The following is a 24,559-nucleotide window of genomic DNA, read 5'->3' as shown; positions in this document are numbered from 1 at the left end:
TGTAGTCACGAAGACTTTCGTTTCTTTGAGTTTCCCAGGAATAAGAAACTACAATTGAATATAAACATCAAATCAGAGCTTTCATTAGCTCTTAAAAGTTCTCAAACACACTTTGCACGATGTGCTTAATTTGTGCTTGGATGGACTGGACTTTAATTAAATATTGAGTCAAATTTTAGATTTTTAGATATTGTTAATCTGCTATACCATAGGGTGGAGGGGAATCCACAGAACCAAGGACACAAAGTGAGTGGCAGATAACTGATCTGCAGTGTTAATCCTTTGGATAGCTTTCGAAAGCTTTGAACTTATTTTGGATTCCATTGAAAAATTTGAATATTTCAGTGGAATACAAAAGAAGCTTAAAGCTCTCGATAGCTCTTTAAAGGCAAAAACACAAATCCGATACGTGTTAAGCGAAAAAAGAGTATCACATTTGTGTTTTTGCTTTTAAAGAACTTTCGAGAGCTTTAAACTTCTTTTGTATTCCACTGAAATATTCCATTCCAATGGAATCCAAAAGTTCAAATTCCAAAGCTCTCTGACAATGTGATACGTTACTTTAGCATGACAGGGCGGTATTCGGGTTGGAATGTTGGAATTCTGAATTATTGGTGCAAAAAATTGGTTCCATGACTGCAAGGAGAGCTACTGATGTATAATTCTCCACGGAGACGACTGTTTTCGAAAGAAGTGATTTTTGCACTTCAACCAGTCTCCGTCAGAATCCGTTGCACCGGTTGCACCCATGAAACCAATTTGTCAAATTGCTTCTAAAATTCGAGCCTCCACCGATTACAACCATTTCTACACCAGTTTTGAAACCAATGGTACTGTATTCAAGACACAGAGCTGATTAATAATATCTAAATCGACATCGAACCTCTAAAATGACATGAAACCGTTTACGTATATATTTCCCATCACTCTCGCACAACACTTGAAAGCACAAAAAGCCAATAACGAAATTAATTCATTGCACCTTCTTTTATGTATTATCAAATAGTTAACGACGTCCTATATAAGTATATGTGCCATGTCGTTAAGTTATTCGTATCGTATTATGTTAATATAACGCACTGCCGTCCCACAAGTCATCTCAGCTTTCCTGCGTTATATGGCTTCGTTCAGTCGGTATTATATTGTCTAATTAATTATTAAATATGACTCCAAAATTATTCATATATCGTGATCTAAATTAATTAAATGGAAAGTTGACTATCTGTCTTTCGCTGTTGTGTTTTATGTTGTATACATAAATAAAGCGGTAAGTACCAAATACAAAGTTCATATTATACGAAGGGATAGAGGTGAACTGAACAGAACAGAAAGTTAGATAGTGAGAGAGATGGAGATAGAACTTAGTAAAATAGACAATATTCGTATAAGTGAACTGTACATAATTTAAAAACGTTGATATTTATGATATTCCTTCCCATTTATTTACAGTGTACCTGATGTCGACGACGTCATCAGTGAACCTTCATTAAAAATGTTTATGCAACAGACGGTAAATTTATTCAGTTGGGGATTCATCGATTCTTTCCATTTGAGTTTTTTTTAGATTCTAGTGGATAGGTAAAACGACCTGCGTTAACATATGTAACAATTCCGACTGCGTTAAAATTGAAAGTAAAAGTAAGTTTTCTTAGAAACTAAATGTTAGAGAAACAAATCTTAAAACATATTCACTGCAAGGTAATCGAAATGAGGTACCTACTACTTTAGCGTAAATGTCTGCACAATAATATTTTGTCATTATACTCTGTTCGACATAAAGTGAAATGAGAATTTAACTGATATAACGTGATGAGAACTGTTTTATATGTATAAGAGGGTAATGGACAAGAAACGTAAGTTTACTTAGCGTTTACACACGTAATGAGGGATATTCGTGGAACTTAGTGAATTGGTATTTTATTCTGGGAAAATGTAGACTAGACAAATAGAACAAATATGAAACGTTATGATGATACGAATCAAGAAAATCGGAGCTGGAGTAAAAGCTTGGTAAATTGGAAAGGTTTTGAAGCCATTGATTTTCCTTCTTTTTTTTAATTGGTCAACGTTCGTAGGACATCCTCAAAGGACACATAGAAAGGATCGTAGGACACAAAAACCTCTAGGAAAAATCCTTTTGAAAATGAAAAGTCTTAACCATTAAAATTTCTTAAAGAATCCTACAAGTATCCGAGAAAAATGGAAAATTTTAAGGAAAATCCATGAAAATCGACCAAAAAAATCCTATAAAATCATCTAAATATTCTCTGAGAATTTTTGTTTGTCACTAAAATTTACAATTATCCATTCCTCCTTCACCCAAGATCGCACCTCTTCACTTCTGAAATAATCCATTGGATTCTCAAATTTAGAATGGCATAATTTTGGTAATATATCGATTGCATTCCAAGCACAAAGTACATACAGTAAAGCAACATCTTCACATCTTAAAAATATATGGGAAAATAGTCACTTACATTTCCACCACAAATAGTTTAGCATGTATTCGAGCATGAAGTGTGGGAAAAATGTCTTTCAAGTAAATGAAAACCTCGAGGAAAAACTGAATATTCCTTCAATTTTTGCAAAAAGATATATGATAAAGACAGCTAAAGACGTGCGAATGTTACGAAACGAGAAGTTTGTGATAATAATAACAAACTCTTAAAATAATATGGTTGGTTACAAATTTACCATCATCATATCATACATTTATATACGACGCTGATAGTAACAAGAATTTATATTAGTCATATAAGAAAATAGAGATATAGAGTCTGGCGGAGCCATCGTTCTTTGGACGATGATGATGATGATATGATCAGGGTGGGTGGTTCAGTGACATCAATTTGTTTGAATTAAATAATTTGAAGGACAGTTTTTGTGTAGCCGGAAAAAAGAGAGAAACGCTGGTAGATGTTTGGACATTAAATACTATTATGGTTGTTCTGTCACTGCTCGGCGGTGATTTACTCTCTCACTGAAATATTTCTTTGTATTGGGCTGGGTAATTGAATTTTAAGTGTCCATTCCACTCAACAAAAAGTGCTCCGTGAGACAGCAAACTGTCAAATAAACAAAAAAAATTGAAAAAATTCAATTTTGTCTCTCACACGGAGTACTTTTTTGGTAAGAGGAAACTAAGCATTAATTTTAATTGAAACGGACCGTATGATAACACGTACGGCGTAGTGTACAGTTTGATTAATGAACATTGGATTTAACGAGATAATTGCAGACAACAATTTACGAAAATCAATCAAGCCGGCGGAGGGAGTACTCCGTTGCTTGGTGACTGTAGTTTTGTATTATGTAAAAGGCGACGCATTTTACCATAGTTTTGAGTTAACGAAATCCACGTGAGCCTCGGAACCAAAATCACATGACAGGTTAGAATAGTTATTTGCATGAGCTATATAGCATAAAAGCTTGAAATGAATTTCACGTAAATGTGGTTGATGTAGAGCCGAGACATTTCAATTTTATCCCTAGTTATGCACACAACTTTACACACTAACTATAAGTTGAAAAATACTTTATCACATACGCGCGGTGTTCGGATGTCAAAATTACTTAACTAGAAGTTTAGTTCAAAAATTACACTTCAGGTTTATGTTGTTGTCTCGTTTTCGCTTATGTGATAAAATAGAGTACACACTTGTCACTATCAGTCTCGGCAAGCCTCGACTTCTTCGTGACAAGTGTGTAATATATATTACAGCACTAGAGCTGTAAAGTAGATACGAATATCCATGACAGAATTACGGGAAAATAGTAGTACGAGATGGCAGCAGCTATTACTCAGAATATTTCCTATTTTACTGCAGAAGGGATCACCCCTAATGAATTAGGAATTTCCAACGTTTTTACTCATCAAAACTTATTGTAAAACGTACACGACTTTTAATTTAAAAAAAGTCGTCAAAGAATTAAAAAACTTTTCGATAAGCAGGATTATCTTTCTGCTTTTTCATTCAGCAATATTTCATTCATAAAATATGTCAAAACAGTTTTAAGACACGGAAAGGGCAGGCACAGGTGAACCTTATCAATTTATTTTTTCTATTTTCACCGTTTGGCCAATTGACCGTAATCGAGAAGTTTATCGCAAATTGTTGATGTATTTCTGTACGGGACGATAAAACACGCTCGTAAAATATAAATCTGGGATTATGGTACCTACTATTGAGCGACACAATACGACGCATAATAATGGGATACATTTGAATCGAATGATAATTCAAAATTGGCAAATTTGATAAGATTAAAGATGATTGAAATCAGAGCAAGTATATAAAACAATAGAACGTTAAATGATGGCATTAGTGATACATTGTGTTGCGTAGCATGAAGTCTACTTATATCGCATTCGCATTGCTTGTTGCGGCAGGTAATGCTTTTCTAGTTAATTACAATCGATTTTAGGAGATTAATTCGATAAAAATTACATATTCAGTTGCTGCCAATCCAATCTTCCAATCGGAGGATGTTGGAGAGGAATTCGTACCGAAACCGGTCAAAGAGGAGGACTGGCAATTGGTACCGGATTCTGATGGATATATGCATTTAGTTGACATAAATAGCGTGGATATGGAAGCTGAACCAGCATTCAACGCACCGACTGATATAATATTCCGGTTGTGGACAAGGCAAAATACTGCCGCTGGACAAATTGTCGGATTACGTAATCAAGCTCAGCTTGCGAGCAGTAATTTTGTCGCTACGCGTCAAACACGGTTCCATGCTCACGGTAGGATTATAATGGGAATGTATCACATAACGTTACCACAACTTATCGATTCATGCTAATAAATATAGGATGGAATGGTGGCGGTGCGACAACTGGAGCCGCAGTTAGAAGTGCTTTCATCAACCAAATCGACTGTAATGTGTTTGTCGTAGACTGGGTAAATTAAAGATTTTCAATTTACTGTTAGCTTGGCTTTACAACAATAAAATTGTTTTCTATGCGACAGGGAGCAGGTGCCCAAACACCAAACTATATTTTAGGTAAATCAATTAAAATATTTTAGATTCTTTGTTGGCAACAAATAATTTTCAAAAAAAAAAATCTTTTCTCAGCCCGTAACAGAGTCAATGCAGCGGGAACTGTTGTCGCTGATTACATCAATTGGATCAGTTCTCAAGGAGTTCCATTCAACAATATTGTGGCTGTTGGTCACTCCCTCGGTAAAAGTCTATTCAAATTTTCATTAAATAAATTTTAACAAGCCGTGTGGCAGTGAGAGTCGACTAAAGTGGGAAGATAGTGGTTAACAAAAAATGTTTCTGTATTAACTTTCAGGCGCACATGTTGTCAGTGCAGCTGGCAAACGGACTAATGCACTTATTCAAGCGGTCGTTGGTCTTGATCCAGCCGGACCACTTTTCTCTCTCGATGATCCAGCTAATCGAATTCACTTTACCGATGCCCAATATGTCGAAAGTATTGTAACTGATGGCGGCCGTCTAGGATTCGAGCATCCAGTCGCTCACGGAAATTACTATCCGAATTGGGGTAACAATTTTCAACTTTTCGAATTTCAGTTAATTCTAACTAACTTTCGTCTCCAGGTACAAGTCAACCAGGATGTGGAATTGATATAACTGGAAATTGTGGACATAGTTTGGTTAGTAACTTCTATGCGGCTTCCATAAATAATGCCAATCATTTCGGTGCAACAAGGTTTGTGTTTTCCTCTCCTTTTTTTTAAATAGATTTGTCAGACACGGATTCTAAGACGTAGTCGCTAAACATTTACAGATGTAGCGGTCTTCAAGCTATTAGGGACAGAAATTGCCCAGCAGCAGGACCAAGTGGCCGTATGGGCGGAGAACCAGTAAACAATAGTGGTCCAGTACCAAGTGGTTCCGTATTTTGGTTGCCTACCACTGGTACACATCCATTCGCCCAAGGACCCAGATAAAAAGTGTCGCAAATGGATATGAGTATCGCAGATTTTAATAAATTTTCCGACATCCGACAAGTAAAAATGTGTTTAATGATCGAAAAGGGAAGCAGATTGAGAGGAAACGACAATCGACGACTATATCAGTTAGATGAGAAAATCTTACTAGGCATAATGCGATAAGACAGGTGAGGCCCTTCTTCCGAAAGAGGACATTGCAGTCTTATCCACAGACAGTAAAAAGGGACTCTTGTTAGTGGTGTGTGTGAATGAATTTCGGGTCATAATTTCTCTAGGTAGTCTGCCTGCCTCTGTGGTTTTATCTATTCAATTTGACTTTGCAGCATAGTGCAATTCATACAGATTCAAACTAAAAACTTACTGAATGTTTTGTAAACTCCTAATTCAATTGATAAAAACGAAATTGCCTCTGAGAATTGTCTCTCAATTGAGAATTCCACTTTAGATTTGAAAGTATTTTTAGACAGAAAATAATCTAGTTTTATAGTACGTATGACAGCCGATGCTATTCGCATACAGCGCGAATAGTTTTCCTGCGGTACTATTTGCACGCAGTGTTAACAGCACTCTTGGACACTAATAGCATTGCTTGCGAATAGTCTTCTGAATAGATAAGAGGGACCATGATGACGTTCCTTATTTCTAGGAACTGACCTCTGGGGACGTTAATCATATAGTGTGCTAGTCAAAAAACCCCTAATTCCCGTAGCTTCTCGAAGAAGTGGTCGCAGCGTCAGGATAATCTGGTTAGAAACAATGAAAGTGTAAAACAGGTATGGTTTATTGTCCGCCCGGAGGACATAAAAGTCTGATTCTCGTACTTAAACGCACTCATTTTCATATTATTTTCGTTTTTCATTTACATTTTCCAGAAAAAAAAAAGTTTCTTCCTCAGTTATGTATCTCCCGTGTACCAAATTTGTTCAATAAACTCTAAAAGCGAGCGAAATTACACAAGCACATAGTGTGATTAGTGTCCAAGAGAGATTATCCGCACACAGTGAGATTAGTGTCCAAGAGAGACAATTCGCACACCGTCTGATTTGTGGCCAAAAGAGACCATTCGCACACAGTGTCGGTATAATCTTCGTTGAAGGTGCGGATACAATAATTCGATATCGAAAACTACTCAGCTTTGAAGTTTTACAAATAGTTCGGAAAAGGTTCCCGTGTTGTAAAACCCAATAAAACTTTTTAAGAAGACCTTGACACTCCCTTCGGAAAGGCAAGCCACGAAACTAAATTATTGTTCCCACCCTACCCAACTAAAGAATACGTAAACCATCAACGAAAGATACACAAATCTCTAAACATTATTGTTTCAGCGGTGGTATCAGTTTCCTATATACATTTTTAAGCGTTGACCCATCGTGTCGTCAATGCAAAATACCAAATCAACTCGGTTTCCTTGCGTCTTTTTCTATTTTCACCTTTGTTGTTGTTGTTGTTATTCTCAATTGTTTGACGATATGAAAGCTTATCGCAAATTTTGAATACTTTTCTGAGTTGGAATGATAAACTCGTCACTCGTAGAGTACCAAATCTGGGATTATTGTACCAGGACGGGTTGATATTCAAAGAGCACAACAATTCAGAAATCCGCAAAGTTGATAAGATTAGCGACGATTGAAATCAGAGCAACTATAAAATCCGTATAGAAACGGTAAAGCTCTACATTAGTGTTACACTGTGCCGGTCAGCATGAAGTCTATTGTATTCGCATTGTTTATTGCGGCAGGTAATCTCCTTGTAATGAAATTGCTATTTGGTGCTGGAGGAATAATTTGGTGAATGTCTATTGATTTAGTCGCCTCCAATCCAATCTTTCAATCGGAAAATGTTGGTGAGGAAGTGAAAGAGGAGAACTGGCAATTGGTACCAGATACCGATGGACATATGCATTTAGTTGATATCAATAGCGTTGATATGGATGCTGAACCAGCATTCAATGCACCAACTGATGTGATATTCCATTTGTTTACCAGACAAAATCCTACTGCTCCACAAAATGTTGCATTGCGTAACAATGCTCAACTGGCGAGTAGTAATTTACGGCACGTCAGTCCAGATTCTATACTCACGGTAGGACAGAAATATTCCAAAGTTACGCACAGATTACTGAATCGCTAATAATTATTAGGATGGGGATCAGCCAATCAGAATACTAGGGCCGTCGTTAGGAACGCTTTTCTCCAACAACTCGACTGTAAAGTTTTCGTTGTGAACTGGGTAAATTTTAATTGAAGTCACTCCAGAGAGCTTTCCCAAAAATAACGAAAAAAAATCCTTTATCCGACAGAATGCAGGCTCCGACACACCAAACTATATTTTAGGTAAAAAATGGATATATTTTGGTTGATTGGCAGAAAATAATCTTTAAAAAAAATCTTTATTCCGCCCGTCAAAGAGTCAAAGAGTTTTAGTCGGAGAAGTTTGGGCTGATTACATAAATTGGATCCATTCTCACGGAGCTTCATTCAACAATATCGTAACGATTGGTCACTCTCTCGGCAAGTACAATAAAATGTCGATTCAAGCGAGGCTGTGTGCCTTTTTACAGAGCAACACCTAGCCGATCAGTGTTGAAATGATTGCGATTGAACTACCATCAACATAACATGCGCAAATTAAATAGGCGGACATGCTGCTGCCAAACGAACTACGTCATTGATTCAAGCTGTCGTTGGTCTCTGCCCAGCCGGCCCACTCTTTTCCGTCGATGATCCGGCTAATCGAATCCACTCGACCGACGCCCAATATGTAGAAATGATTCTAACCGATGCAGGTCGGTTAGGTTTCCAACATCCAGTCGCTCACGGTAACTTCTATGTGAATTGGGGTAAGTACAGACGATGGTTACGCAAATAATTCCGCATAGCTATAACAATATTACTTTTGCAGGTACCAGTCAACCAGGTAAGCGGTTAATAGACAACCACAGAAATACAAACTTCTAACTACAAAAAAACCATTCAAGGATGTGGCATTGATTTAGCTGGAAGTTGTGGACACGGTTGTCGACTTCTATGGAGCCTCCATAAATAATGACAATATTTTCGGTGCAACAAGGTTTGTGCAATTTTTGGATTGATTTGTTATAGAAATGGATTTCCCAAACGCATATATTTACAGATGTAGCTATTACAAATAGAAATTGCCCAGCAGCAGGACTGAGTGGTCGCATGGGAGGCGAACCAATTAACAATAGTGGTGCACTACCAAGTGGCACAGTGTTCTGGTTACCTACAACTGGTACACATCCATTCGCCCAAGGACCCAGATAAAAGGTGCGGCAATTGAACGTTGTTTAAGAAATCGCTGAGTTGAATAAATTTGTTATCAAGTGAAATTTAGAGATCGTTTATTGTCCGAGAGAGGAGAGCGAGAGAGGGTGTAACTTCGGATACAGGTTATAGTAAATCAGTTTCTTGAACGCCTCTACGCACCTACTCCGTTTACGATCAAACTTCTTCTACTTTCTATTATTGTAAAGTAAACGGAGAGACTGTGATTGCAATTCATCATTTTGAGTCTCGGAATTAATCATGTATATGCGTAGGGAGAAAATCCTCCCTCTGCGCATGTGCATTATTAACGCGGAAACTTAAACGGAGCGAATCTTTTTAAGGCCTCTCTGCACACTTAGTTTGTTTAAAGCTGCAATCGCAGTTCACTGTTTTGGGTCTACGTTTAGATATTGCGCATGCGCACAGAGAGAATTCTCTCTGTGCGCATGCGCATTGTCTAAACGGAGACCCAAAACGGTGAACTGCGCTGGCACCTTAAGAGTCGGAGTTTTCATTGTTTTAACTGACAAGAACTGACAACAATGGAGACGGCCTTCGGTTAGCTGTCATGAAAGCGAATGAACTATTTTCTGACCGAATGCCGATACAAGCTTTAAACACTCCGTTCACTCACTGTTTACGACATAACAATTATAATAACTGTTCTCTCTTTCCATTGTTATAGCGTAGATCATCAGAGATCAACATCTCTCAATAAATAGACCAAGATGTTGTCATAGCGCAAATCCGTTACCCAATTTCACTGTCCAAATCGATACGCATGTCCCATGTACTATATCCTATATACTGAGAACGTTTTCGGTTATTACATTAACCTTGCCGTAATCATCAGTTTATCGTGCTGCAGCAACACATTTTTCTCGATCTATCTCTTTCGCATATAGCAATATTTTATCTTAATTTTATTACACATTGAGCTCATGTCTTGTGCCCATAAAACCCATCTTCTCAATTCACTTACGTTTCTCGCTTTTCTTTTCTTTACCCCCAACCATTGCCGGTGTGATGTATGTTTTATGGGTACCATTTCTATTTCTTATTATTTTTCAAAACATATCTGTACGTAGGTACATCTAATGCGCAGCGAGTACACACAGAAGGAAGGTTTATAAATAATAAAATAAATGAATGAGTCTAAGTTGAATATTAGAATCGGTTTTTTTTAAGAAGAGAAGGAAAAAAGGTTGTAAAACCCTAATGCATAGTAAGGTATATATCCAACATACCGGTCATTTCCATCATCGTTTGCCATAATATATATATTCCAATTCCACACACCATTCTAAATGACAACATTTGCACATTACCCGATTAGGATCAATTAATTATTGTATTTGTTGATTCAGTTGTACATAGCCAGCAACGAGATATTAAATCGTCAATGTGGACATTGTCATTATTTGATCAAACAAACATATAAAATTGTTCATCAAATATATACTCAAACGAACCGGTATGCATTGCGTTGTATATAATTATAGATGAGATACACGAGATCCTATTTCTATATTGTATTCAGTGTCACTTATTCGTATTATAAAACATGATACGAGTTCATTAAAATGTGATAAAATTACGAAATAGACAAAATAATAAAAAATCGAATTTAAAATAAAATGTGGTTCAATGAATGCGAGTTCTTTATGTGTACTTACAACATCTCCTTCGGCTCTCTTTTTTTCTAGCTCCTTAAATTTACGTACTTCCTCGGCAATTCGGGCTTGTATTACAACTAATGAGTCGCGGGTGAAGGGACGGAACAAGCAGCGTTCTTCCTCAGATATCGAGCTTAAATCGTCAATCATTGTCTATTTGGCCAACGATGAAGAGCCTCAGACTGCCAAGGCCTGTAATAAGAAAAAAAATTGTAACAAGATCACTTTGTTGTAAAAGTGAATAAAGAGTCGATAAATTTAGTGATCTTTTAAAGCGATGATTAGGCAACATTTTTGGAATATCTCTGTCATCGGTTCTAACAACTACGTAGATTTTTGTGTCGAAGTCTGAGAAAAAGGACTTTCTCAAGGTCAGTAATATATTCAAAACTAACAACGAAATGGCAAGCATATTGCTGTAAAATGACTAAATCTACTACTTCTCTTGTTTAAAGTATTTTTGCAATTTTTAAATAAAATCTTTTACTTCAATGGTCGTAGCTACCATACATTAACTGAGTAAACACCTGTGAACGACGGCAGAAAATTAGCAATGAGGAACAATATGCCGTCGTAAATGGAAAAATTGTATAGAAAAACAAGTTAAACTTTTGGCATCAATCTGTTGGAAGTAAAAAAAATGAATCCGTGATTCGATTTTATCATGCTTACCGTCTGTGAAAGGACGGTCATTTTGAGAATTTTCTTATTGACTAGGCTATAGTCAAGGCACTTGTGTCAGAAAAACGGTTCCGTTCGACAATAATGTACTGATAAAGGCGTTTTAAAAAATTTCCATTTATTCCACACTTTTCATTCCAAATGATGTATGATAACTGTAAAGTTCGAAAGACGTAAAGCGAGTGAATTGAAACAATGGACTCGACTACTGTTATAGTCATTACAATTTTCAACTTCGTATCCTAGCTTCAAATGAAGGGTAAAATTATCGTCAGAGACTTTGTTAATGGATTAACTCTACAAATACGGCTGGTATCGTCTGCCATTATAACAAAAGAAGACTAAAAGAATTCTTAGAATTTTGTGAACTCGTTACCATCGGGTTAATTAAAAATGTAACAAAGCTCTGAACTATGCAGTGGTTTTGTTGGCAGATCGATACTTGTTTGCAAGTCCGGTTAACAATTAGAAACGAGTAGCGTTTTCCCCACAAAGTAACATCATTCTCATAATGAGTTTTCCGAATTCCACCCCTTCTAGAGAAGAAATTCTCAGAAACGTTGTGTGGCTATTTGATCGTTAACTTTCTTTTACATAAATTGCTTTACTGACTGAGAAATTTGATTTTCCATTAAACAAAAAGTTTTCAAAAGTTTTCATATACAACAATATAGATAAAGAGTAAAAACTCAACATCCTACACCTACTGTTGTAACAACTACCATCATTTTAATAGTCAAACTATAAAGCTCAGAGACTAATTTTGAGAAAATTTATTTCCACATTTTCTTCAATTTTACAGTGAAATTTCAGCAGCAAATATGCTGTTTTTCAATAAAAACTATTTTTTATGTCTTCATATGGTTCATATGGCGTGTAGCAGCTTTAACCATAAAAACAAGTATAAACAGTTTTGATTGTGTGTATCAGCTGAAAAACAGCTGAAGAAAATTCATGCTGAAAGTTTACTGCCTCTGACTGTATTTTTCCTAAAAAGTATTTCCGAGAAAATTTTAAAAAATGTAACAAAATTCGGGAAAATATGGGAAAATTCAAGTAGTTTTCGTGAAAATTCGTAAAAAAATTGAAATAGTTCCTGATGAAAATTATAAGCATAAAACTCGTTCCTATTGTAAACATTCTGACAGTAAATACAAATTTTAATGTCCACCTGAATAGGAATGCCTGAAATTTCCAGTGATAAGAACTTTTCAAACCTACATACAATTCTGTATACATTATGACTAATGCCGTGTGTATCAATCAAATTTTTTAGTTGTTAATTTTAGTAAACTTTTACTGAATGTCAAGCTGGTGCTTCTCGTTGATTGACAGAGTTGGAAAACGTCTTTTCTTTGGATAGATTTCGTTTCCATCCGACACAATCGGAATGAAAATCGATGACCATATAATTTCCGCTCCCCTTTCGGTGTAATCAGCAGCTTTCAACGGTGAAGGAAAGTTCGATGATAAAAATCCATTTAGTTCAACAAAGCGTTTTTCCGCCAGCGTCACTATTATGTTTAACATTCATTTCAATAATGTTAAAGTTCCAACATTTTCAAGCAGACATTTTTCCGTGTGGAGTGTGTACAGTGAAAATATTTTGTTTATCAATCTGCTTTTTCGTCGAAATGTTATGTAGTAATATGTCATGTGATACATCGTCATAGCAAAGCGAAATACATATAATAATAACGACTTATATCATCGGTATACAACGCATTAGACACACAATACGGAGGAAAGGAATATAAATTTTCCACCAGCAAAATGGAGGACAAACGTACATACATTCCACCGAGAACGCTCGCACGGTGAAAATATGTGAAGAAACAGAAGAAGAAAAAATTAAGAAAATCCTCATGTCACGACCTTCACTTAAAACGAAAACACGTACACAATCGATGGTAATTTGTGCGGTTTTGTTCGTACCTCGGTTCGTACACAGAAAATATTTTGTGTATACGTAATTTAAATAAGATATACCATTAGGATGATATGTTTGCAAAGAAATAATATTGCGAGCGATGACGGTGACGTAACTGGAAGATGAATATCGTGAACGAAATACGAATCAATAGAATGGATAGAGACGCAAATTTATAGTTTGTGGGCAATGTGTGGAATGGAATGTGTGTGTTACACTAGCGTGTAAAAGTGATTTCGTCGATATTTTTGACGATTTCGACGACTTCATTCAAATTAAACTCGGCTTCGGCTCGTATTGGCAACATAATATCTCATGTCTAACGCGTCAAACAACATCTTGTCGATACAAGTATCGAAAATAGGAGAATGGAGTTTAGAAACTAAGGGTAAAATCTATTACAATTTAGTACTTTTCTTCATCAAAAGTTCTGCTGTCACTGAATTATTTTTTCATGAACAAACTTCACTGCTGTGACATTTCATGGGAATGAATCAATGTGAAGTTTTTACACAAAAAAATAGTCGAGTGAGATTGAAGTACTTTTAAAAACGAGCCGTCAGAACAGTCGGAGCGTTTGCTGCGACTGAGCCCCGTACAAACCCGTACATCTATTGCGTACGTGACCCTAGTTCGTCCGTCGCTCTACTCTTACCGTAAGCCTACTGCGCCCGTAAACGTCGGTAATGTGTACGTCTTAAAAATTGCGCATAGCGCAATTACGAAGCCCCGTACGACGTTCCTTTCAAATGTAACACAAATTTCGAATTGACCTAAAATTAAGTAAGTATCATTTTCACCGATTTATATTGATTTTACAAAAATCCAAAATGGCGGCCGACGGCCATTTTGTTAGGAGGTGGAAAGTAGTACGGCTGTTAGTACCTTTCAAAAAAAAAAAATTGAAATTCGGTCAAAGTTTACTCGAGATATTAACAAAAAACACCACCTTCACTGTACGGCCGAGTAGCCACATATAAGCTCACTCCAAGAGACCTAGCTCACGCTCCGGTGAACCGAATTTCATAAACTTTTTTTTCCCTGATTGGTACGGTCAATACCTATCTAATGAAGTAAAATCCATCTAAATACGTTCAAATTTGGCCAACCTACAAGCAAAAACGGCTTGCCGCCCTGTACCTAGTTCACACCAAGGGGTCTAACTCACGAGTCGGTCATCCAATTTTCATAAACGTTTTTTTTGTCGATCGGTATTGTAAATACCTTTCATTTGACGTATCACTTACAAGTGTAGTGCTTAAATGTCTGGAGATATCGTCGAAAAACAGTTAGGCACTTATTGGGCCCCAGCTCCGGAAGGGTCGACCCAAAATCGCCCATCTTCGAACTTAGCCTCACTATTTTGACTATCTTTCAGGGATTTTTTTTTTTTTTGAAATCGGATTTGATTTACTCAAGATATCGACGTGACAGACGGACGGACGGACGGACAAAATTTTTATTGCCGATTCGTTATCTATGAACAATGAACATAGGCAAACACTTTGCCCTTACCGTCTGCTTCGAATTCCATCAATTACACACGGCATCGTAATCCTATAAGCCCCTTCGTACTTCGTACGGGGCTAAAAATGTGGCGCTTCTACAGGCCAACCAACTAGGCGAATAGCGCGTAAAAGTTACATCGTGTGAATAGATTGAAGTATTTTCTATTGAAAGCCCATCACTGTCTCACTGCAAATGTGGTGAGAAAATTCGTATTTTCAGACCGCATATCTTCTCGGAAGTTCAGTTCAGTTCGAATGTACTTCGAAAGCCATACAAATTTTACATGTTAAGGTCGTCGAATGTTCATGAAATTTGATGGAAAGAACGATTTTCGAACCACAACCATGTAATAGTTATTTGTTAACCGAGAGAGAAAATAGGTAATTTTAACAAGGACGAAGTTTATGGCCCGAGCGGAGCGAGGACCGTAAATCGTTCGAGCTGGAATTTCCTATTTTTCCACAGAGGTGAACACTACGTTTCTCAAGTTGTGTGATTACTGTCTCCACGAAACGAAATAGTATGTCTTGAACTTCGCGAACTTCCTTTTCGTCCCTGAAGCATGAAAACATCGATTCGTTGTAATATTTTTGAAAATGGTAACAAAGTGAGAACTCGGTGGTGAAAATTTCCATTTTTTTTTTACAGTAGAGAAAGCGCTGAGACTGAGAAAAATATTTTCTCCTACGAAATGTCGTCAGATGAAACGTTTTGAGTGTAGAAAATACAGCCTGGGACAGTCAAAAAAGTGCATTTTTATTCTATACGTGTTTCATCGATTTCAGTTGTTTTGCCATTGTAATTTGTTTTGTTAAAACAGCTGAAATCGACAAACACGAAAATCATGGAAATACACTTTTTTGACTGTCCTTGGCTGTAAGGTTAATCACACCGCACACATGAAAAATTAGTTTTACAAATATTTTTTTAGGAAAAAACAAAAACTTCTTGCTGATGCAAATTGTGTTAGATTTGATGTACGTGAATAAAAGTTGAGAAGAAAGTTTTAATAAATTCGTTTCATGTCGATATTCTTCATCTGTATGAGTAGATTGAATTTATGTTTTCGATCCAAGAACTATCGTAACTGCGATCTAAACCTCATTTTTACTTTTGCCAATTCACACAAAAACACAAACTTTCCAAAAGTTTTTCGTTTCGATTTACCTAACTGATATGAGAATTGAAATTTACCAACACAACAAACACTCACCTGCTAACAATGATGTAGTGAAGGGGCTCGAAACAGGTCCGCACTTCGTTGTGCGACCAACTGCTGGCTCGGCCCCCACGAGCTAACTCGGACGGTAAGCCGTCCTGAAATTTCCTTTATTTCACTTTTTCTCTTCGATTTCCATTCAAGAAAATTGTTACCTGTCGTTCTAAATGGAAACAGGATCGAAGCGAAGATGATCGCAACAGCTAAACAGCAACTGGGGCCCTTAACAATCCGTGTAAAATCGAGATTGCTCATGACCGCCCTGAAAGAACACAATTTTGTTTTGTTTTATATCTTACACAGCGAATACGATAGAGTCAACAGTGGTAAATGAAAGAGTGGCTGTAATTTGAACTCTGCACTACGTCAGTGTTAGCTAATGATATCTTGAAACCCTAGAGCATCGAAATTGAACAAGAATCTTTTTCACGAATAGATGGACAGAAGAGCGCCTTCGCATTAGCCCTCACTACGATCCTTATGAAATTATGAGTGATTGTTTTCACTTTACAGCAGATCGTCTTGTCGGTACGTTTCTTGATACCTGATATAAGCCTTATTGTTAAATTTCGTTATCTTCCCACCGAGACTCTGCATATATTTTGTGATCATACTTATCTCCTGTCATGTTTTTACAAGGTTTTTTACTCAGAACTAAAAGCATGCTTTGAGCCTTAAAGCCAATTCTCTCGTTTTCCGTAGTTATGTAATAAGCCATTTTTGACCCAAGTAAAACCAGAGGCATGTTATCACACGTATAAACAATAGGGGTATGACAATTTCGTGAGCTTTCCATATTATATTTTACGTCGAAAGTCTACGAAATCGCCATACTCACGATTTTTACGAACGATAATGTTTAGAGCAACACCCTGGCAAGGTGGAGATTCTGGGTTCGGGTCCCAGTCGTGGCACCAAAATTTTATTTCAGATTTCAATTCATTGATTCAATTTCTCTTATAATTTCACTTCAAATTCCATAACGGTTTGCTTCAAATGTTCAACACACAAAGCGTGTAGCATTTGGACTTTTGATTTTTACTGTAGGAAACTAAGAAACAAGATATGGAAATACCAAAGTATATAAACCACTCCAGCTAACGCAAATCTTCAACAACCAACGGAACCCAAGTTTCGTACGATTTCAATAGAATTTGTGTATTTATTTATTCAAAGCGAAAAAAAAGACTGCTCGCATACGGCGCAGTCAGTAAAAAAACGATCTTTTCAATCAACAAATATTACAATAAATAAAAATCATCCGCTCTATTACTTCCTAAAGTTCCAAGAATACATGCCGCATTGCCTCTTTGTATAGCAATAGAAATTTTCTGCAACAGATAATCTTTGGAACGTGGCTCCCCTGATGCTCTCTTCATCAACGATCCCAACTTGTCAATAAATTTCTTTGTTTCTGGACCCATGCAACCTAATGATTCAAAGGCAAGGGGGGTAAATAAATAGTTTTCTTTAAGACGTATATAATGATTATGCTTAAATCTCTCCGCTTTATCTGCAATAGACCCTGCTTTCTTAGAGGATTCACTGATGTATGAAGGAGCCAAAGTATCACGTATTGTTACATCCCATAAAAGTGATTTTCCATGACTCCACGGAACTACTGTCATACCATCAGGTCTTTTACCGTCGTCTCTAGAAATACCAGGTGGTTGCAAAATATTTACTTTTACAACATTCAAGTTATCCAATCAATTCTGTAGATATCGTTGGCAATACTTCAAAGGAAGTTCCACATTTTGTGTGATCTACTGAAAGTTTCAGTGTTCATATACTTTAAGCAATAACCTCTCTTGTTTGTCATAAAGTCACTTACGCCGTTGAGCTGTGAGTTTATGTGTCAGTTCGTTCAAACTTAACAGAAAAGGGCCTTTTTTCGAATTTAACGGATCTTTACCGGATTTCCAGGAAAGGCCTTTCGGTAATTGGGCGCTGCTGTCAAGTAAACAGAGATCTAAACGACGCACTAAAGCTCAAATGTAAGATGTAAGAGATTTTTGTATAATACATTTTGTCAAAATATTACTAATGTCAGCGCTCTGATTTTGTGAATTAGCTTCGCCTTTAGAGGGTAATTCCTTGTTTCTCAAATGTTAGTCGCATATCAGTCGCATTGAGCAAGTAAATTACTAGTTTAATTACAGAATCTATTACTTCATTTGATCTTTTACGCTATTTCTACAAATATTCTGCTTCATTAGTTTCTTGAAACGCTTTTCTTATCGCTGTCCATAACAGTATCGGATTTTTTTTACTTACATGGGGCACATGGATACGGCTGGAATCTGATTAAACCTATATCCGAGGCATAATGATTAAATGACGCCGTCCTTTTGTTGAAATTTTCTGCAAAGAAACAAAAAAAAATCTTTTTAACAATTTATTCGCTGGCATGGGTATAGTTTAACATTCATAAATTGGTATGGTGTGTTGTGGTCATGCGGTGTATATAGCTTTCATACGAAAGCTTTGCGGAATGGTCAATGGTTACCAAGCAACGTTTTCTGCAACGTTTTGCTAGAATGGCAGAGTATGGTTTTTCTCTATCGGATGCTTTATGCCATTATAATATGCCTACACACTGACTGTGTGATTGTAGAATGTTTAGAACGCATGCGGCATAGGAAAATTTCCATATGGACGATTCTATTTGTTTCCACTGTACAACTTTCTTATATCTGTATCTTCGACAGTCAAAAAACTTATTGAAAATTCGGTTTCATGTTTGAGGAACATATTGCAAAATTATTGAAAATCATCATCACAGAAATGATTGCTCGTCATCAGAGATGACGTTTCCTTTTCAAACTTTTCCTTCGATGTAACTACCCATATATGACGAAAAATCTCTATAAAGAGCTTTTTGCAATGTGTGTCACACAACGTATATAGTATAGTATAACATCCATACTGGCATTGGCATACTCGAAATTTCATATACATTTCAATTTGCATGTATGACACAATATATAATTTAGAAACATATAAAATCCTTGTGTAGATCTTGGGTGTGTTCGTTATCAATCTTTTCTTCTTCTTCTTTTTTTCGGTGTTGTAGATATGTATAAAATAGATATAATAGAAACCGACGACGACTTAAAAAGGAAAATGTGCTTTCTATTGATTTCTGGGACAGCAGTTTTTTCAACTCAATTTTTATGAATGATAGTCAAATTTCAATATAAATTTTTTCTGTTTTGATTAGGAACAATAAGTCATACCATCCGACTGACTTGTCGTATAAATTGGTTTTCGATGAATCTTCACATCCGTCAATCCAAAGAGCCTTTAATATTGAATTACATCTGTTGCAAATTAACGGATCGGAACTGGTAATTTCACACAGTATTGTCTCTAGAAGTGGCAATATCGTAAGTTAAAAATGGTAGGATCAATCATGAATGGGATTGTCATTCGATGAAAATACTATAATAGATTGACAATGCTTGTCCTTATTTTACTCTCGTTTTCTATTCGCAAAATTTGGTACCGTCAGTCGTGGAATGATCACCATAGATTAAGGGTTAAATTACTGACAATAGATTGACATTGTTTCTGCTGTGTCTATCACTTGTCACTGTGTAGTGTAAAGAGTTTCTTATAAATAATGGAATAACTTTTGCCATCTAACAGATGAGTTCAATATAAAATGTTATTATCTTAAGAAATCTCCTGAAAAATGTCTCTTCAGAGCATTACGACAGTCAATAAAGAACCAACAACTTTAACAATTTAGTCTGCGCTGCGTTCTATGTACATTAAATTTTATAATAAATGTAATACGCAGACAGATAGGATGTTCCATTTGAGTAGACCGGTTAGTGTGCGGGTGTCAAAGTAAGAAACGAAAATGAGGAATTTTAAAAGTATTTCTCGAGGTTTCATCCTCCAGCAGCGCTCGTATCTGTCTTCGATGGTTTTATATCGCGCGTTCTAGCGTGAGCGGAGCGAGCTCTTGGCCTCATTCTATTATTTTAATACCATTCTTCGTTCTTTGGTTTCATGTTTGCGAATGTTCTGAGGAATTTATTTCTGTTAAACAACCTATTACCGGCACATAGTAGTATGCAATCACTCAGAATCACTGTACTACGCATTAAACATAACTTATGAATGAATATGTGGGGTGTGATTAATTTCTCCACTCAAAAGGCTACGAGAAAATGACATTTTGCTGACGCTTTGTCAGTTGACAGTTCGGGGTAGAAAATATCTTGTTTTGATAGGGGAAAAATATAAATGTGCGCTTTGTTTTTGTTTCGTTTCGTGGAAAAAAACGGCTAACCACACCTCTTCAGCCACATATGTAGTTTTGTTCACCTCAGGAAGAAATAGGAAATTCAACTCAAAGTATTCGCCGCCCTCGCTCTGCTCTGACCACAAAACCTTGCTCTTGTTGCAATTTTTCTTCCCTCTGTAAACAAGTGACTATACCTATTACATTTTCTTATGTCAAATGTCGGGCTGCATCTTGGTTTTTCTCTTTCATAGTAACATGAAAAGTACTATGTCGTCTCTCGTTTTATTTTCCATACAAAAGTGCAACATAACCTACTTCAGACTTCCATTCGTTATAGGAGCAATTCTCAATGGCACAGGTGTAAGACAACCGAAATATAGGCAAACCGAGACCGCCACCCTTGGTTGTGTTACGAAATTATCAAACGGTCTCCATTATTTATATAAAAAGGAGGAACAAAAATGAAAAGAAAACAAATAACAAGAATTTTCCAACGTAAAGCACATCATCTCCCAGAAAGAAAAACTTCAAACTTTTGGTGGGTATAATAATTAGGAAATAAAAAATTCATTCCTTATTGTACCACCTCTTATGCTTCCGATATGGTTCCATTTTATACGTATGCAAATCAGAATTTATTCCTGAATGAAATATTTTCTCGATGAATTTATAATTTTTTTTCGTATATTTAGCCTACAAATAAAATTTTTGTTTTTATTATCTTGTGTATTTTTGTGAAATACCTACACCTTCGCATTTTCTCTGTGCTTTCAAATTTTTTAATACAGACAGATAGGACATTATTGTGTGCCGTTTCTAGATCCACATTTTTACCTTTTAAAGATGATAATTCATCTTTAAAGGTGTATGAAAATCCTCTCGTTGCCTGACACGTATAAACATAGCGGATGACAAGACCAAAATGGTTGAGAAAATCTTTCAAATGAAATGAAAATCTTTGACATAAAAAAGCAGCAAAATATTTTTTGTCATAAAAGGTTTCAGTGTCTTTCAAAGGAAGCTTCTGTCATTAAATATTTGACGCTCTCTAAGGTCATCGGCTTGACTTTCCTGCAACATTCGATTTAATGTTTGATCGTTGTTTTTTTTTCTAAAATTTCAAACACTAAAAGCTTTATAATACAGTAATTTCATACATCTGGATATTGTTTACGGTGTATAACCAAAATAAAAGGAATAAAGTGAAATATTCCCTTCGATAACATCTGCTGTTTTCATCGTAGACAAAAATTAATGAAGAAGTATGGCTAATATGGTCTTATATTTCTAAATGTGTGTTAGAACCAATGAAGTAGTAGATTTTCTATATTTTCAACATTTTAAAAACACATTCGCCAAATCAAGTAATTTTATAAGACTACTCAACGTAGATAAAAGATTGAGAAAAAGCTTTCCTTCTATCACAAGAATTTCTTGTCAAGAAAAATTTGCCCTTCAATTGTTGTGGATGGTACGATGAAAAAGAATTTTCTAAAGAAAATTAACTCCAGCAAAACGATGTCTTCATCATTTCGTAATTTCTTTTAACCGTTTTATATCTCTACAGATACTGGTGAAGAATTTATAAATTTTTACGACATCATCTCTAGATTTTTATGCAGGTCACTTACAGCTTCTAATGAAACTCAATTTTTTTTAGAAAACATAAAAGCAGTTAAAAAAAATCTTTTCAATAGTTAGTAAGTGTAACTTCCGGCCAATAAGGATTGTAGTCTTTCCTAATCTTTCAGTAAATTTCCTAATTTTTTAGAAACTTTTTACGAGAAATAAGGCAAATAAGGGAAAATTAGGAAAACCGTTCCCTCAAAATATTTCCTGCTAGTAACTCAGCAGAGTAGTAACCACCTTTGGCTGCATTTTTTAATAAAATTTCAGCGAGAGTCTGAGAGTATTCAAAGTCTTTTAGTGAATAGAAGCTCCAAAATGTTAGGTCTTCTCTAATTATCGCTGGTAGTTTTTATCTCACTCACACAGTTAAAGTGTAAACCAAATTTGTGTTCAACTGTTTTACCACACATAGAATTCCACTGCTTATACGTGCTCAAACGATTTTTCACATTTACCACGCGTGTGTGACTGTTAATCCCGTATAAAGACGTATAAGCAATGTGTTTGCATAGGTTGACCAGCTGGTAGAACAGCTGATACAAAGTAAGACACAAATTTGGTTGCCCTTTACTGTATTTACATGTGGATTAAACTATTTCCGTTCACAATGTTTAACGAAACTGGTTTCATAAAATAAAACAAAGGAAAATTCTCCAATCCTAAAGATTTCATTAAGAAATATCGAACACAATTTATCTTACTCCAACACCCGTATTTCGATCCTACATTCTGTGCAGAAATTCTCATCTCTGCATTTCTTTTTCTCCCCTCATCGTTTTGTAATTCATCACAAACCTGAAACTAGCGTCATTGTTCAGAGAAGTGTAAAATTGAAAAATATCCAACTGATTACACACTCGAACAACGATTATCATCAGCTTTAGCTACATCCCTTCATGGCACATATTTGAAAAATTAATTTTCATTCATAAATACTTCAGCATCACCATCGGAGAAGTAATACGGAAAAACTTTTGCATGCATATTGAATTTCATGTGGTTTGGATACAAGGCTTTCATTACCTATTTGTTTTCGTAGATTGGAATATTTTGTGTGTTTATATCTCCACTCCACTCGAACGATGGAATTATGACGAGGATAATAGTCACTGCGAGTTTGTTATGTGTGTATGAGTTACGTAGCTCTATGAATGATTTTTTTAGGTGCTGGATGTGGATGGTAATTAATTTGATATCGAGGTATGTACTTGACGGATTTGCAGCGAGATACAATGATATAGCTGTTTTTAATAATGTGTCTAATAACTGTAGTTGAAGTTTCGAATATAACTCTTTTATTACGTTGAGGTTGAAATTCAACAACCCAATTAATTTTGTAGTTGATGCTAGTTGATGAATAAGTTCGGTTACGAAATAGCTGTACATCAGAAATGGTCGCCAGTGAAAAGTTAAAGGTCTTTCGAGGGATTTTTTTGAAAAACAGCCTACCGAAATTGGACGCATTTTCCAGTGGACTTTTTCATATGTGCCTAGAAAGGTATTGAAACCTAGAAGCCAAAACTACCTTCAAAAAAATTCTTCGAAGTTTGTGTGGCTGGTGAAAGGTGCACAAAAACCGAAGACTTGCACTTTTCTTACAAAAATTTCTCCAGTTAAACGAGCCGTACAGGGTCGTGTGGGGTGTCATTAGAAAGATAATCACATGTACTATTGAGCCGAATAGGGACTTATTTGGTTTAAAATTCGTCGACACTGAAATATGTGCAGTTGAAGTTTTCAACCAAAGACTTACACTGTTTTTACTGAAATTTCTCGAGGTACACAAAACGTACATGGTCGTGTAGGGTGTCATTTGACAAGTAATTTAATGTGCTTTTGGGTCAAATAGGATCTTATGTGATTTGGATGCATCTACGATGAAATAGAAGTTGAAATGTGTTCATATTTCATCATAGATGCATCCAAACGTCATAGGACCCTATTTGCCCCAAAAGCACATTAAATTACCTGTCAAATGACACCCTACACGACCATGTACGTTTTGTGTACCTCGAGAAATTTCAGTAAGAACAGTGTAAGTCTTCGGTTGAAAACTTCAACTGCATTTCAGTGTCGATGAATTTTAAACCAAATAAGTCCCTATTTGGCTCGATAATACATGTGATTATCTTTCTAATGACACCCCACACGACCCTGTACGGCTCGTGTAACTGGAAAAATTTTTGTAAGAAAAGTGCAAGTCTTCGGTTTTTGGGCACCTTTCACCAGCCACACAAACTTCGAAGAATTTCTTTGAAGGTGGTTTTGGCTTCTAGGTTTGAATACTTTTCTAGGCACATATAAAAAAGTCCACTGGAAAATGCGTCCGATTTCGGTAGGCTGTTTTTCAAAAGAATCCCTCTTCACGATCTTATAACTGATGACTCTAGCGGTAGTTGGGTGAAGTTGAAAAAAAAAGTTAAGAAAATCTGCTACTTCA

The 24,559-nt window shown here is 36.1% G+C and overlaps 2 protein-coding genes and 2 long non-coding RNA genes across 47 annotated transcripts in view; 3 read left to right on the top strand and 1 right to left on the bottom strand.

The window, feature by feature from the left end:
• Positions 1–24,559, bottom strand: part of LOC119076578 (sodium channel protein para) — a 107,505-nt gene that overhangs the window by 72,203 nt on the left and 10,743 nt on the right. For all 44 annotated transcript variants that reach the window (XM_037183374.1, XM_037183373.1, XM_037183383.1 and 41 more), the window contains exons 2-5: positions 18,510–18,596; positions 16,388–16,494; positions 16,227–16,330; positions 10,894–11,085 (exon numbers count right to left, since the gene is read on the bottom strand). In XM_037183374.1, the coding sequence (XP_037039269.1) occupies positions 10,894–11,043 (150 nt within the window). In that variant the 5' untranslated portion in view covers positions 11,044–11,085; positions 16,227–16,330; positions 16,388–16,494; positions 18,510–18,596. The remainder of the gene's footprint in view (positions 1–10,893; positions 11,086–16,226; positions 16,331–16,387; positions 16,495–18,509; positions 18,597–24,559) is intronic.
• Positions 409–22,776, top strand: LOC119076584. Its single transcript, XR_005087659.1, has 4 exons — positions 409–522; positions 1,390–1,395; positions 16,746–16,756; positions 22,764–22,776. It is a non-coding gene; the product is annotated as an uncharacterized LOC119076584 (long non-coding RNA).
• Positions 4,243–5,977, top strand: LOC119076581 (lipase member H-like). Its single transcript, XM_037183423.1, has 8 exons — positions 4,243–4,390; positions 4,457–4,750; positions 4,819–4,907; positions 4,977–5,010; positions 5,083–5,190; positions 5,306–5,518; positions 5,575–5,686; positions 5,765–5,977. Exons 1-8 carry the CDS (start codon positions 4,348–4,350, stop codon positions 5,925–5,927), a joined length of 1,056 nt encoding a protein of 351 aa, XP_037039318.1. The 5' UTR covers positions 4,243–4,347; the 3' UTR covers positions 5,928–5,977.
• Positions 7,454–8,264, top strand: LOC119076583. Its single transcript, XR_005087658.1, has 4 exons — positions 7,454–7,668; positions 7,738–8,012; positions 8,071–8,159; positions 8,230–8,264. It is a non-coding gene; the product is annotated as an uncharacterized LOC119076583 (long non-coding RNA).

This window comes from Bradysia coprophila, unplaced genomic scaffold (genome assembly GCF_014529535.1).
Source record: "Bradysia coprophila strain Holo2 unplaced genomic scaffold, BU_Bcop_v1 contig_232, whole genome shotgun sequence".
Taxonomy (NCBI): domain Eukaryota; kingdom Metazoa; phylum Arthropoda; class Insecta; order Diptera; family Sciaridae; genus Bradysia; species Bradysia coprophila.
Note: the sequence above shows the minus strand (reverse complement) of the source record. Positions and strands in the feature narration are given on the sequence as shown.

Coding starts and splice junctions, on each gene's coding strand:
- LOC119076581 (XM_037183423.1), top strand. CDS start 4,348: ATGAAGTCTACTTATATCGCATTCGCATTGCTTGTTGCGGCAG. Junction 4,391..4,456: donor CGCATTGCTTGTTGCGGCAG/GTAATGCTTTTC, acceptor TTACATATTCAG/TTGCTGCCAATCCAATCTTC. Junction 5,011..5,082: donor AACACCAAACTATATTTTAG/GTAAATCAATTA, acceptor ATCTTTTCTCAG/CCCGTAACAGAGTCAATGCA.